Source organism: Podarcis cretensis (assembly GCF_951804945.1).
Source record: "Podarcis cretensis genome assembly, chromosome: 8".
In the NCBI taxonomy this organism is placed as follows: Eukaryota; Metazoa; Chordata; class Lepidosauria; order Squamata; family Lacertidae; genus Podarcis; species Podarcis cretensis.
The window spans coordinates 23300746-23315015 of record NC_137177.1 but is presented as its reverse complement, the minus strand read 5'-3'; the positions used below and the strand labels follow the sequence as shown (position 1 = coordinate 23315015).

At 45.3% G+C, this 14270-nt stretch overlaps 1 protein-coding gene across 3 annotated transcripts in view; it reads left to right on the top strand.

Annotated features, from left to right (window-relative positions):
- The window catches only part of HIVEP3 (HIVEP zinc finger 3), a 244559-nt gene that overhangs the window by 221653 nt on the left and 8636 nt on the right, over nucleotides 1–14270 (top strand). For all 3 annotated transcript variants that reach the window (XR_013841420.1, XM_079985880.1, XM_079985881.1), the window contains exon 8: nucleotides 7156–7254. Coding sequence is in view for 2 of the 3 variants with exons in the window: in XM_079985880.1 (XP_079842006.1) it covers nucleotides 7156–7254 (99 nt within the window). In the remaining variant the exon portion in view is untranslated. The remainder of the gene's footprint in view (nucleotides 1–7155; nucleotides 7255–14270) is intronic.

Sequence of the window (14270 nt, the reverse complement as noted above, 5' to 3'; positions counted from 1 at the left end):
TTTGATTGCCCTAGCTTCTCCTGAAGAACCAGAGAATTATAGTTTTATGAGTATCAGTAGGATAGGATCACTGAATCTTATTATAGCGACCTGCTTGACAGCTTGCTTTGAGAGCCGCCACCTGTGAATAGGCTTTGAAATTGGTTTCAGCTTCAAAGTTTTGCTTGCAGATTTGTAGTAGCCAGGAAAAAAAGTCAGAGGTGCAACCCTCCCGTTTCTTAGATTTGGGGATGTGGTGTGTCCGCTGTATTGTCAGCTAGGAAATTGCATGTATCTGAATTTCCACATTCTCTGGGGTTGAATTTGCATGAAAGGGGACTGTCATTCATTTGCACCAACACTACAAGATATGGAGAATGGTTTTCAGGTCAGTTCTCCTCTATCTTTCCAGCACAGCACGATGCTATAAACCAGGGGCAGAGAACTTGCAGCTTGCAGACCTAACCTGGTCTGTGAGGCCAAGCCACACACCGCTGCCTCTACACTTGATATCATATGTGGCACCAGGTGTGGGTCAAGGAGAAACACAGCTGGGCCAAATGGACATTGCAGTCACCGCCAATCAACTGATTGGCAGCACTTGCAGAAACAAACCCTGTGTGTGGTGCTTTGCAAACCCCACGGCTGGGTTTCAAACCATGCAGGCAAAAATGGTCCCTTTGCATCATTGCAACATCAGGTGATTGGTAGGAGGCTGGTCCCTCCCACCTGTCAATCCTGCTTCATGGGAGAAATAAAAATCTGGACCGCTGGCCGGATCGCTTTCCCTGCCTCTGCTATAGAGATTCCAAGCCTAATTAAACGCAAAGATTTGTAACCAATCCCCAGTGGGCTTTTCTTCTTTTTAAAGGGAAAAGCAGCTTCTAGAGGAGGCAGTTTGGAGAGAAGAAATGGGGAGAAATGTTGTTTCTCCCTACCCACCCACCCCACAAGTGCCCCTTCCTAAAGTGCCTTTTAAACAGCTACTGGAGTTCTGTTAGATGCATTTGTGTGTCACGCTGGGGAGAGGCCCTCAGGTAAATTGGAACCATTTAAAATATGATTCATCTTTAGCGGATTGCGAAGATTAAATATAATGGGCCTGTGTTACAAAAGCTGGTAAAAAGCTTATTCTGAGCTGCAAGATTATTTCGGCGCACTCTAACCGCCGCGAAGCACTTCTAAGCTTCCCGGATTGCAATCATAATGTTAAAACACATACTTAATTCTCTGCCCCTGAAATAAATAGGGTTTAAGTGCTTAACAGTAGCTGGTGCATGCCCTTTATCTGTAGCAAACAAGTCTTTTCATTTTTATCTCCCCCTTGCCCCTTTTCTATCTCTGTTGCAAAAAGGGCCTATTTTTAAAAAAGAAATCCTGCCTTAGAAATGTTTGTTTGAAAGTTCCAAAAGCAAATTAGCTGCTTTCTTTCTTTCTTTTTTAAAAAGTATCTCATAGAAATTTTATTTGATTTGCTGTTTTGGTTCCCCCCCCCCCTCCCAGTGCTCAGCTTTGTACTCTTCAGGTGGTAGTCTTGTGTATGTAAAAGGTTAAAATGTGCACTGCTATATTGGGAACTGCCCCCCACCCAAAGCTTGGGCTGGTCTTAATTAGCTGAGCTCAAAAGAAGTGGAAAGAAGGTGTGCTCTAAGGACCGTTCCAAATCGTGGGTTGTATCCAGAGAAGTTTTACTCAAGAGTAGACCCATTGAAATTAATGGGCCTATGTTAGCCGTGTCTATTAATTTCAATGGGTCCCCTCTAGGTAGGATTAGAAACCCTGCTCCCGTCACTGTCTACTCCCAACAGCTTCATTCAGGCATCACTTATTTTAATGTAATGCCCCATCTAAGGTGGCATCAAAGCAAAACAAAATGCATCCCCAAGAAAGAGGAGAATTAGGGCTCAGATTTGCATAGAAGTTGCACCTACCAATTTTATATGCCTTGATGCACATGTAGAAATAATTCCTATAATTTTAATGGAAATGCAGCATAGACCACCATAAAGGGGAAGGTTTCACCAGGTTGCCTGTGGGCATACTCAGTTGGCTGCCCAGGTGGTCATTGTTAATGGGCAACATCGAGACCCTTCCTGGCCTCCCTTTTTGGCCACCCCAAGTCCCATCATCACATAGCAAAAGAAGCAAGTTGCTTTTCAGAAAAGTTAAAGCAGGATTCCTCAACCTGGTGCTCTCCAGAGGCTTTGGACTACAATTCCCATCATCCCCCAGCTAGCCATTCAGTGCTGGCTAGGGGCTGATGGGAGATGTAGTCCAGAGTCCCCCGGGAATGCCAGGCTGGGAGGGAATTCTACAATCAGAGAGCAGCTATCTTTTGTCACCACCAACTGTGCTTTCTGATGTTGATGGGACCAAGATACTCACCTGAGTATCTTAGCACCTGAGCAGTTTCATATAGGGAGATGGGGTCTTTCAAGTAGCCTGGGCCCATGTGATTGCACAAAAAAGAGATGGCAGCTGAACACCCAAATGTTCAGGCAGGAATCTGAATTTGCCTCTGCATACCAGGATGAAGAACAATCCACTATGCAACAGTGAGAAACATCAGGATATCCTTAATACCATATTGATTATCACGGATTTAGAAGGAATTTCTACAGGCTCCTCAAATACCCAAGTGACTGGCTAGCCATGCCCCCTACGGAAGATCACTAAGAAAATTATTTTCAATTTTATTTTGAAAGAATGATGGAAATCCCATATGGCAGGCCTGGAGAGAAATTTGGCTTTGTGATTCTCACTTCCCAAAACAATCTGTGAGCCGAAGCACAGCTCTCCTTTCAAAATTCACACTTTTCTGAATTCTGAAATTTCTGTGACAACAATAAAGGGCTTTAAAATGCACCCGCTAGGGGACAATGTGCACAAAATGCACATTTTCATGAAAATAACATATATAATAAACACATTATATAAGGCAAATGTGCATACAAAAAATGTGTACTAGAATGCCAGTGGTTTTTCGTCTTTTAATTTTTGAAGATTTAAATTGGAACTGAAATTAAGATTGGAAAAATGAGAAACAGAGAGAAACTGAAATTGGCAGACTTATCTTCCTTTGGTCAAGGGTGGAGAACCTGGTGCCCTCCAGATTCTGTTGGACCTCAGTGCCCGTCAGCATGGTCAAGGGTCATCAGTGGCAGAAGGGGCCGTCCAACAACATTTGGAGGGCCACAGGTTCCTCACCTCTTCTTTATGAAAGGTTAGTTGAAAACACATAAGGCCATTTTCAGTTAAACCTAAGTCTCCTTCCCTTCTGTGACATTCTGCTCTGCAGGAGAATGAATTTAAATATGCTTTGCCTAAGGTTACAGTTGGGTTCCATGACTTGTAGGTGACATCATTATGCTACTCTTATATCAACCTTAAAGAAGCCGTTAATATAATGTGTTGTCATTGGTGAGAAGTAAGGGGAAAAGAAGGGGCTCCCTTGACATTGTCCAATGTGTCTAGCTTGGCTTCTTACGGATAGCATACTGATGTGCATTTGGGTTATGTCTCCCCTCAACGTTCCTCATGACTGACCTTTTTCAGCTCTGCAAATAAGATGTCTATCAGGTTCCCTTCCTTTGCATTTGGTTCTGAGAGGAACGGAAAGCACTTCCTGTGCTCGCTAAGCTGCTTTTGAGGTTTAAGGATGCAAAAGCATATTAGCTGTCTCAAGGCAACCGCTTAAGTCCCATGAAAGATGTCTTGACAAAAGAGCTTAAGCAGCTAATAATGTTCATTGACAAGCAGGCAATGATGGAGACCTTTATGTGTGTCTGTGTGGCATGTCTTGACTATGTTGCTGCCGCATGCTTCTAGTCCCTCCTGCTTTTGTTTGTGTGCTGATGGAATTAAAGTTAGCCAGTGGAACAGGACTCAGGACTCTTCGAGGCATGATTGATCTCAATGACAAGCATCCATTTGAATGATGATACTGTCCATTATGAACTCGAACTGGGACAAATTTTAGTCACAGCCGGGGGTTCAGTTTTTAAAATTATTAAAGAAGCAGCTGTGAATGGGTGGCCAAGAGGGGATGAAAAGAGTTGAGATGCAACAGTTGCTTGAACCTTTTTTTGACCCTGAACCTTTTTTGAATGTGAAATTTGACATTGTGAGAAAACTATTTTGTTTTGAAAAGAATATCCTCACATCTACATCATACATACTGTGTTAATAGTCATGGCTTCCACCAAAGAATCCTTGGAACTATCATTTTTCAAGGGTGTTATAGCTCTGTGAGGGTTCTCCAAATTGCCCTCAGCACCTGTAACAAAGTATAGGACCCAGGAGCCTGGCTGTTACAATGGTAAAAGTGCTTTAAACAGACGGTGTGAATGTGACTTCTAAGCTGAGGTCAATGCTCTATGTTGTGGTCAAAGCCACCATCTGAGCTCATCCAGTGTGCTCATAGAGAGCAATTATTCCCATTTTTGACTGCAATTCAGCACTGGACAAACTCCAAATTTCACGTGATGATTTCTTTATGACTATGAATCCTGTGAATCTTTTCTCCTTAACACATTTTTCATATGCAAATTTCCTTGTGATCTGTATTTATTAGGGGAAAACAATTATCTGAAAAAACAAGTGGCAAGAATAACTTGCAGATCATTAACATTTTCAATTTAAAGATGGAGAGATGAGTTCTGAAAGAGGGATTTGTCTGAAACCAGAAAATTGAGTCCACTCCTCCTAAGTCCATAACACCACCTCTTTATCATTTCAGTCAAATGGACCGGAATGACTATATTGGTAAACAATAGTAAACCCTGAGTGTGCATTCTATCACTGCGCTGTGGTTCCTTCCCTAGTAAAGCAGTTGTGATGGTGGCTTTGTACAAGCACCCTCCAGAGAAGTGGGATCCTTATTAGTGCTGAGCTGAAACAGGTCTCAGAAGGACCAGTTGGCTGGTTTCCTTTGCTTACTGTAATGTTCCAGTTTTTCGGGTTGCAGGTATTTTGCCAACAGTCAGGAGAGCTTTGGCTATGTCATCTTGTTACAGTGCACTTGGAGAACCAAGCTAGATACTGAGACATACTCAGGAGCTAACAAAACCTTGAAGGAGTTTCACTGAGGACATGCATGACTTCTTATATTCAGTCCCTGGAAGTGGAGGGGGGAGAGAGGGGGCGCGTGAAGGGAGAAGGGTAAGGGAGAGAAAGGAAATATTCTATCATTCTCTTGTTCTTTAACTCTCTCTCTTCACTTCTCTCCTTTCATGCACCTGCATTCTCTCTTCCTTGTCAAAAGCTGCCACATTCCATTCTCCTGTTTACCAGAGGATAGACACCTTTCCTGGTCACTTGTGTGATTTGAAGCCATCAGTGCAACCAGGGAGACTTTCAGTGCAAAGATCACTGGTAACAGGCGCTCACAAAGCTTGGTGTGTCAGAGATCAGATGCAGACTTCTGGGGTTCATAATGTGTGCCTCAAAGAAGAGGAACACGTTAAACCCATGAATTCTTCTCTGGTTCAGATTTCTGAGAAGAATGACTCTTTCCCAGCCACCAAACCTCCAGCTGACAAGCCTTCACCAGGGCAAGAGAGGTTTATTATGTTTTTAGATATGCTGTAAGCTGCCCAGAGTGGCTAGAGAAACCCAGCCTGATGGGCGGGGTATAAATTATTATTACTATTATTATTATTATTATTATTATTATTAAATGAGGTTTCTCTTGGTTGAATCATGCTGTCAAAGGTAGCCTTGGGTTGTGGTGTCTTGCTGGGCTGATCTTCATACCAAGATTGAGGTTGCAGTCCTCCACAACAACAAAAGGTTGGGCTAGATGGAACCAACTTTTATATTGATCCGCCAAGACTCTTCTTACATCCTGATGCCTGCCTTCCCCACTTTTGGAGACTAATCCGAGCCTTAGAGCAGCTGCGTATTAGCTGCGCACAAATTGTATTATGACCAGTAAGTACCCACAGCAGTGCTACAGCCTCAAAGGAAGAATAGAACTGCCATGCAGATTCATCGATCTGGGGAAGGGCCATAGCTCAAGGTACAGAGGAATCATCCTGATTCCTCCTACTTCTTGTGGTCACCTATTTGTTTACGTACCCTCTGGCCCATAGTGGATGAGAAGTGGTGGGTAGCAGTACCTCTGCCCTCTGCTTTTTCACCAGTCATTCTCCTGACAGGCATTCAGCCAACAGCAGTGGTAGTGAAAAGGATGAGGGCTTTTTGGAATGGGGGCAACACTTGAGGGCATCTTGGCACCTTGAGCTGGTATGCCACCAAACTCTGGTTTGCCATTGTGTCAGAACTTGGGAGGGGGGCAGGCACAGAAGATGCAAAGTGTGCAAGGATGCAAGAACAAGCCAGGCATAAATAAGGCTTGTATATAATAACATGAGTCTTAAATTAAAAGTGGAGTAACCAATCTGAGCTGAGATTGTTTCCTTCTTAATATCTGCTCTGTTGCTTGACTCTTGAGCCTTTATTTTCCCTCTGAATTCTTCTCTCCCCCCCCCAAAAAAATAAATATACTACTTGACATAGCACGTAGCTAACTATGGAATTTGCTACCACGAAATGTAATGATGGTCACCTTTAAAAAGGGATTAGGGTAATTCATAGAGGATAAGCTTGTCAATGGTGCTTAGTCATAAAGGCTACATAATTACCTCTGGTACCAGTTACTGAGGGAGCATCGTTTGTGCTCATGTTCTGCTTGTGGGGACATCTTTTGGCCGCTGCGGAAACAGAATTCTGGACCAGATGGGCCTTGGGCCTGATCCAGCAGGGCTCTGCTTATGGCCTCCTGTTCTCAACTGAACTGCTACTGAATGGCCATATTTGTTGCTTGATCTCCACAAGGAGGCTTTGCCTTTTGTTTGACAGTGTGCGATTGCTGTCTATGCTCTGGCAAATCTGGAGAGAAAGATGGGCCAGGCCACCAGCATTCCTTTCCTACATTGCAAAGCAAAGTGCCTGCCTGCTTTTCTGCGTTGCATGACTGCTAGCCATTGTGAAGGTTGTGCCTTAATCTTCCCAAGGAAGCAAACGACTAACCTTACGCTCAGCCCGCTGAGAGAATAATGTGTGGTTTGTGGGCGCCTGCCTCCAGTTCTGGCAAAATAATGCAGAGAATGTCACTGGTTCCTATGCAGAAAGGAAGCCCGTGTCGACAAACGTGTATGTTCTTTTTTGTTTCAGGGAATCTGACTAAACATATGAAGTCAAAAGCCCACAGCAAAAAATGTCAGGAGATGGGTGTGTTGGTGTCTTCGCTGGTGGAGCAAGAAGCAGATGAAGGTAAAGCTCATACCGATTCATTCATTCATTTCTTACTGTCTACATATCACATTCCTGATGCCAGTTAGAATTGGATTTGAATTAATTCATCAGGTTGCGAACATGATCCGTGCTGGAGGCACGTTCGCAACCCATCTGCGCACGCACGGGTCATGATTTGGTGCTTCTGCGCATGCGCAAAGTGTGATTTAGCGCTTCTGCACATGCGTGAGTGCCAAAACCCGGAAGTAACCCATTCCGGTACTTCCGGGTTCGGCGTGGGCACAACCCGAAAATGTGCAACTTGAAGCATCTGTAACCCGAGGTATGACTGTATTTCTTTTATCATCACATTTTTATCCCACTGTTCCTCCAAGGAGCTCAAGGTGGCCCCTATACTTCTTCCCCCTCTCCCATTTTATTCTCACAAACAACCCTGTGAGGCAGCTTAGGCTGAAAGACAGTAACTGGCCCAAGGTCACCCAGCACATAAAACCCAAATTAAATATGTAGTCAGGGGCGAGGGAGAGCAGGAGACACTATTTAAATCACTATTATACCACTTTCAACAGCCATGGCTTCCTCCAAAGAATTTGGGAAACTGAAGTTAGTTAAAGTTGCCAAGAGTTGTTAGGAGTCTCTTGTTTTCATCCCAGAGTTACAATTCCCTGGGAAGAGAGATGGGTTGTTGAGCCACTCTGGGAATTTTAGATCTGTGAGGGGAATAGAGGTCTTCTAAGAACTCTCAGCACTCTTAACAGATTTCTCTTCCCAGGATTCTTTGGGGGAAAGCCATGACTGGTTAAAGTGGCATGATGCAGCTTTAAAGATGGGGCCACATAGAAGCTGCCTTCTCCTCACCCTTCCTGTTAGACCACCCCTGCCCCCTCTTTTGGCCGCCCTGGATTGCTCCAGGTGGAACTCATCCAACCTGGGACGATCTGGGGCTGCTTCAACCTGGTCTGACCGAATCCCAGGTTAGCCCAATTTGATTTGTGACTTGGCTGGATCTGGTGAGCAGATATACAGAAACACACATATGTGCACATGTGCTGCATTCCATATTTCACTGTGTGTTTGAGTGCGTCTGAAGATTTACAGAATGCCATCCATTTAACCAATAAAAGAGTATCCTACGATTTTCCCAGCTGTACTTGTTTCAAAGGTATCGTCTTACATTTCCAGTGATCAGCGTAAACCAGTCTAGCATTCACTAGAGCATTTATTACTACCTCATGTTACTTTCTGGGGATGAAATCTGGTATAAAATTAAGAAGTCAAGCAAGAGGACCGAGTTACACATAAATGTTCCTGTTATAAAATTATTTACGAGTCGTCTTTCAGCCCCCAAAGGACCCCAAGGTGACGTAACAATTTAAAAACCTTTAACCTAAAAACAACATTGAATCCAAATCTTTATTGCTTAGCCAAAGGCCATCATCAGTCATACAACAGTATAGTAAAAAAATGTAGAACTACTCAAAATTGGATTAAAACCCACCAATAACTTTTATCCATTGCAATATCTAATAAATATATCTATCCAATATATTTTATGAGATGTAAAACTATAGTACTCATTGCACACACACACAGAACCGCATGAGAAAAACAATTTCATGGCCAACAGATGGGGGTGGGGGCACAGACAAACAGATGGAACAGAATTGATTTACATTTAAAATCATTCAAAGGTCATAGAGAGCAAATCAGGTTTTAATGGTCCAATGAAAACTAAGAAAGATGATGCCAGTCTAACTTTAAAATGGAGGTGGGGTGAAGTTTCATACTTGGGAGTGCTGTCATTTATTTATTTATTTATTTATTTCATTGATCTTACACCTCGCTTTTCCTCCAAAAAGCATACACCATCCTCTTCCTCTCCATGTTGTCCTCAGAACAACCTGTGAAGTAGGTTTGGCTGAGAGACTGTGACTGGCTCAAGGTCACTCATTGCACTTCAGGAGTGAGCAGGGATTTGAACACAGAAAATACTTTTTTTTTCCATTCTGAAGTGGTTGTTATTTGCCTGCCTACTCCCCGGCACTTGCAACAATGGGCAGTGTCGATGAGTGTGGAGTTTAGGAGAGCTGGATTTTTGAGGGAGGCTGTACTCAGTGTGGCATCCTGCACTAAGTACCACAAATAACCTTCGGAGAGTCATTATCCTGATGACTATGCTGTGCAGCTGACCTGAGCACAGAGCGGTAGAGGGCATGGCCTCCCACTAGTGACCCAACTAACCTAGCTATGGGGCCATGTAGTCCGCCAACTAGGTGGCATTTGCACTATAAAATCTGTCTGCTTCCAGCATTCCACAGAAAGCAGCCTGGGGAACTCCCTTTTCACCACCCTGCCAGGTAGATGGTATCACTTTGGGCCAAACGGCATCATACGAAATAGATATTGTTGCTGGTTGATGTTTCTGCATCGCTGCTAAATAGCAGCTGCGGTGGTGGTGGTAACAGGATTAGGACTGTGGCACACGAGATGGGGAGGGGGCATTTCCTCACTGCAGTGCAGCTGCAAAGAATACCGCGCCACTTCGCCAGAAGCTACTGTTTTTATCACATGCTATTGGAGCTTTTTTATGCAAAAAGCAGCTGAGGGGCTCATTGGGACTGCTGCAGGAGGGAAAGGGTTAAACAGATCTCCCTGTGCATTGTAGCAGTCCCATGGGCATAGCCAGGGGAGGCGGGAGGGTAGCTATCACCCAAATAAAGTAAATCAGTAAAAATACTTAACTAACTGAGGTTCTGCCCCCTAAATATGAAACCTGCCCCCCAATAAATCCTGGCTGTGCCCATGAGCAGTCCCATTCTGGATTTGATCCCCTGCTCCCTGGTGGCTGGTGTTCATGGGGAAGAAAGTTATCCATGGCTAATAGCCACAGTGGCTGGGCTCTTCCTCCACAGCTAGGGGCAGTCGTGCTTCCGAATACCAGTTGCTGGAGACCACAGGAGGGGAGAGTGCTCTGGTGCTTGAACCCCGCTTGTGAGTTTCTGGTTGGCCATTGTGAGAACAGAATGCTGGAGTAGGTGGGCAATTGGCCTGATTCAGCAGGGTCTTTTTACGTCCTTATGACACCTGAGCTCAAAAGTCGCTATGCTGAATGTTCTTATGCTCTTACGTTCACAAAAGAAACCCAGGGGCGGAGCAAGGTGGGTGAGGTGGGGGTGGAGTGCCCCGGGTGTCATCTCCGAGGGGGTGACCTGTGGCACACCACCCGCCCATGACTCGTTGGGGGCAGGTGGGGAGCTGCAGTGTTTTGACAGCCCCGCACTCCCAGGCTGCTGGAGGAGGCATGCAGGCAGGGAGAGGATGGGAAGGAGTCATGCAAGCAAACGAGCAGAGGGGGGTGGGAAGGAGAGAAGCAGAAGCTCCCTCAAATGTGGACTCAACCCTGGAATCCCAGAAGAAGCTCAACAATTTTGGCCACCTCTCCCCTTAAAAAAGCTCAACAACTCCCAGCAATGACAATGACAACTAGATTTCAATGGTGGTGTGTGACAAGAAATTTCCCGCACTGGGTACCACCTGACCTTGCTACACCACTGAAGAAACTACCACCAATTCCCATGTTGGGGGCATTGTCTAAAGGTAAAAGGACCCCTGACCATTAGGTCCAGTCGTGGCCGACTCTGGGGTTGCGGCACTCATCTCGCTTTATTGGCCGAGGGAGCCAACGTACAGCTTCCGGGTCATGTGGCCAGCATGACTAAGCCGCTTCTGGCGAACCAGAGCAGCGCACGGAAACGCCATTTACCTTCTCACCTATTTATCTACTTGCACTTTGATGTGCTTTCGAACTGCTAGGTTGGCAGGAGCAGGGACCGAGCAATGGGAGCGAGCTCACCCTGTCGCGGAGATTCGAACCGCTGACCTTCCGATCAGCAAGCCCTAGGCTCTGTGGTTTAACCCACAGCGGGGGGCATTGTCTAGACTCTTCCTAAAACATTGAGGGAGGGCTACTGTCTGCTCTGCTTCTGGATTTCACTGGGGCATCTGTCTGGCTGTGAGATGCTGAACTGGAACTGGGCCTTTGGCCTGACCCATCAGAGTATGTCCTGTGCTTTTATGAACTTACAGCCTTAAGACAGCAGACACTGTGATTTTCGCTTGCTTGACACGGTACAGCTTTCCTTCTTTGAAATCCAGGCTTTCCTCTACCCCTTCTCTCTCTCTCTCTTGCTGCTTTACATCATGAAAAAAGGAAAACGTTCCACATTCGAAATAGATGGTGCTTTGCCAGAGTTTTACCCTGGGGAGGAAAGAACGTGCAAAAGAAAAAAAAACGGGGGGGGGGGGGGGGAGGGAGAGGATTGAGTCCAGTATCGTGTCAGTCACAAGGGAGATGCATTCATGCTGGTGTCAGCCAGCGGACATCTGCTCCAGTGTCAGATTGCTGGAGGAGTTGCGGAGCCTGCTAACTTACTCAGAATAACTGATTAGCTTTGAGAGCCCCTCGAAAAGTCTTCGCTGCTCTTAGCCTGACTTCTTTCTGAGACTGAACGGCAAACCAAGCGGCCACATCCCCATTTCACAGAATCTTAGAAACAGTAGAGTTGGAAGGGATTCCAAGGACCATCTTGCCCGACCCCCTGGCAATGCTGGCAATGCAGGAATCTAAACTAAAGCATCCACGACAGATGGATTTCAGCTGCGGTTTGGTCCTCATTTCTTTTTGGTCGTAGTCACGTTAGTGGTGCGTTGAAAACCTGCAAATGCTGCTCTGTGCGGTGGAGAGCTGTAGAATGTGGACGACGACACACAGTGCCAGATTTATGTGTAAGCTAAACAAGCCATAGCTTAGGGCCCCACTCTCTTGGGGGCCCAAAAAAAATTAAAGGAAAAAAGAACTGGATGTACATTTCCAAAAGATAAGATAAAAAATAAATAAAATAAAGCCTACATACAGCAACAGTGTTTTGTGTTGTGTAGGCTCCTATGTTGTAAGTAATGGGCCCCGCCTGCTAGCCTGTTCCCTAAAATATCACTGGTTTGCTCATTTCTATATATAGGGTGCCTACATTCTGCATGTGCAAATGGCTTTAGGTCCATAAATTACCATATAGCATATATTCATATTCATATATTCAACACACACAAAAATGACAATTTGTTGTTGACAAAGGACAGCTGGACATATAAAGAGCCCCATTACTTTCAGTAGCTTAGGGCCTCATCAAACCTAAATCCAGTCCTGCTGACACAGGAGAGATTTTGTGGGTCTTGCTCTCAAGGACTTGGTCCTTCCCATCGTTTCCCACATCCCCGCTCGGCTAATGGTGACACATTGCAAGTGGCGCAGTGTGTCACCACCTCAGCAATTATTCGAGGCTTCGAGCCAACAGGGCATTTGCTTGCGAAAGGGGGAGCATGCTCAGGGGAGCATGAGGGCATCTGCTTTCTTTAAAACAAGGCAGGGATTAACACTTTTCAGAGCCCCCACCACAATTCTGCCTTGTGCACTTCGAAGGGCGGTGTGGCTGGAGTGAACCCTAAGCAGCAGCCTGAGGTCTCCCATTCCCTGTTTCCAAAGAGCTTGTCCAGGGGACGTTCTTAGTCCACAGGCACCTGCAGAGCTCCACCGTGAGAGCTGATCTCAAGTCTGTGGCAGGAATCCGCTGGTATTCAGAATGGAATCCTCCCTGGTCTGTTGATGTTGGCTGCAGCCTCTGTCCACTGGAATGTGTTTAGCTGTCTGGGCTTTGCCGCTTTATGCAACAAGACATGTAATTTTAGAATTACAACTCACTCGCACACTCAACTCATTTCCACTTTTGGCTGAAAGGCACTCGTGCTTGTACCGACGAGCTGCCCATGAAGAAGGAGTTTAAAAATGGGGGGGGGGGGAGGACAGAGTTGGCCAGATTGATCTATTTCCCCTTCATGTCAATCTTACCTGTCTTCATTCAGAGCATCCTTTTCTGCACTAATCTCTTACTTTTCATAATGTGAAAATTTGCATTCAACATGACTTTAAAGAAAGTCTGTTGAACTTAGGTCTTAAAGGGTGTGACCATCAAATATGTAATTTATCATAAAGAACATATTTCTAAGTGTGTTTTCTCCTAAAACATTCAATATTTAAATGCCCTGTCATATGTTTTTAAGCCGGGAACTATATTGCAAAATTTAGGCAGATATGAAACCCAAAGAATAACTACATTCTGATCTGTGTAAGTCACCCAGGAAGTGAAAATTAAGTCAGGACACATTTGTGCTGTACATTTTAAACCCTCTTATACAACTGTTGCAGGGACGCGGGTGAAACCACAGAGCCTAGAACTTGCTGATCAGAAGGTCGGTGGCTCAAATCCGCGCGACGGGGTGAGTTCCCGTTGCTCGGTCCCTGCTCCTGCCAACCTAGCAGTTCGAAAGCACATCAAAGTGCAAGTAGATAAATAGGTACCACTCTGGCAGGAAGGTAAGCTGCATTTCCGTGCGCTGCTCTGGTTCACCAGAAGCAGCTTAGTCATGCTGGCCACATGACCCAGAAGCTCCCTCGGCCAATAAAGCGAGATGAGTGCCGCAACCCCAGAGTCGGCCACGACTGGACCTAATGGTCAGGGGCCCTTTACGTTTACCTTATACAACTGTTGCAGCCATGGAGAATCATGGGAACTGTAGTTTGCTAAGGGTGCTGGGAGTGGCAAGTCTGTGAGGCCAGCACCTTCGGCAAACTACATTTCCCACAATTCTCCATGACTGTTAAGGTGGCAAAAGAGGGCTTTAAACGTATGGTGCAGGTTTGACCTCAGTTCACTTTCAAATGTGCCCTGCATAAATGTCTCCTGCATCCCTAATGCAACAGTGCGCCTAACGAGGCTGTCCAATCAACCCGGGGAAATTGCACCACTGCTCCCGTATTTTGCTGCCTGCTGAAGAAATTGCAATGGGAAGCTTGTTTATAGACTCTTAAATGAGATGTTGGTCCATTTAATCTGTTTCTTGTAGCACATAAAAGGCCATTTTATATCCCCCTTGTCTCCCATCTTGTAGCGTCTTCTATCTGATAAAGCTGAAACCATTCC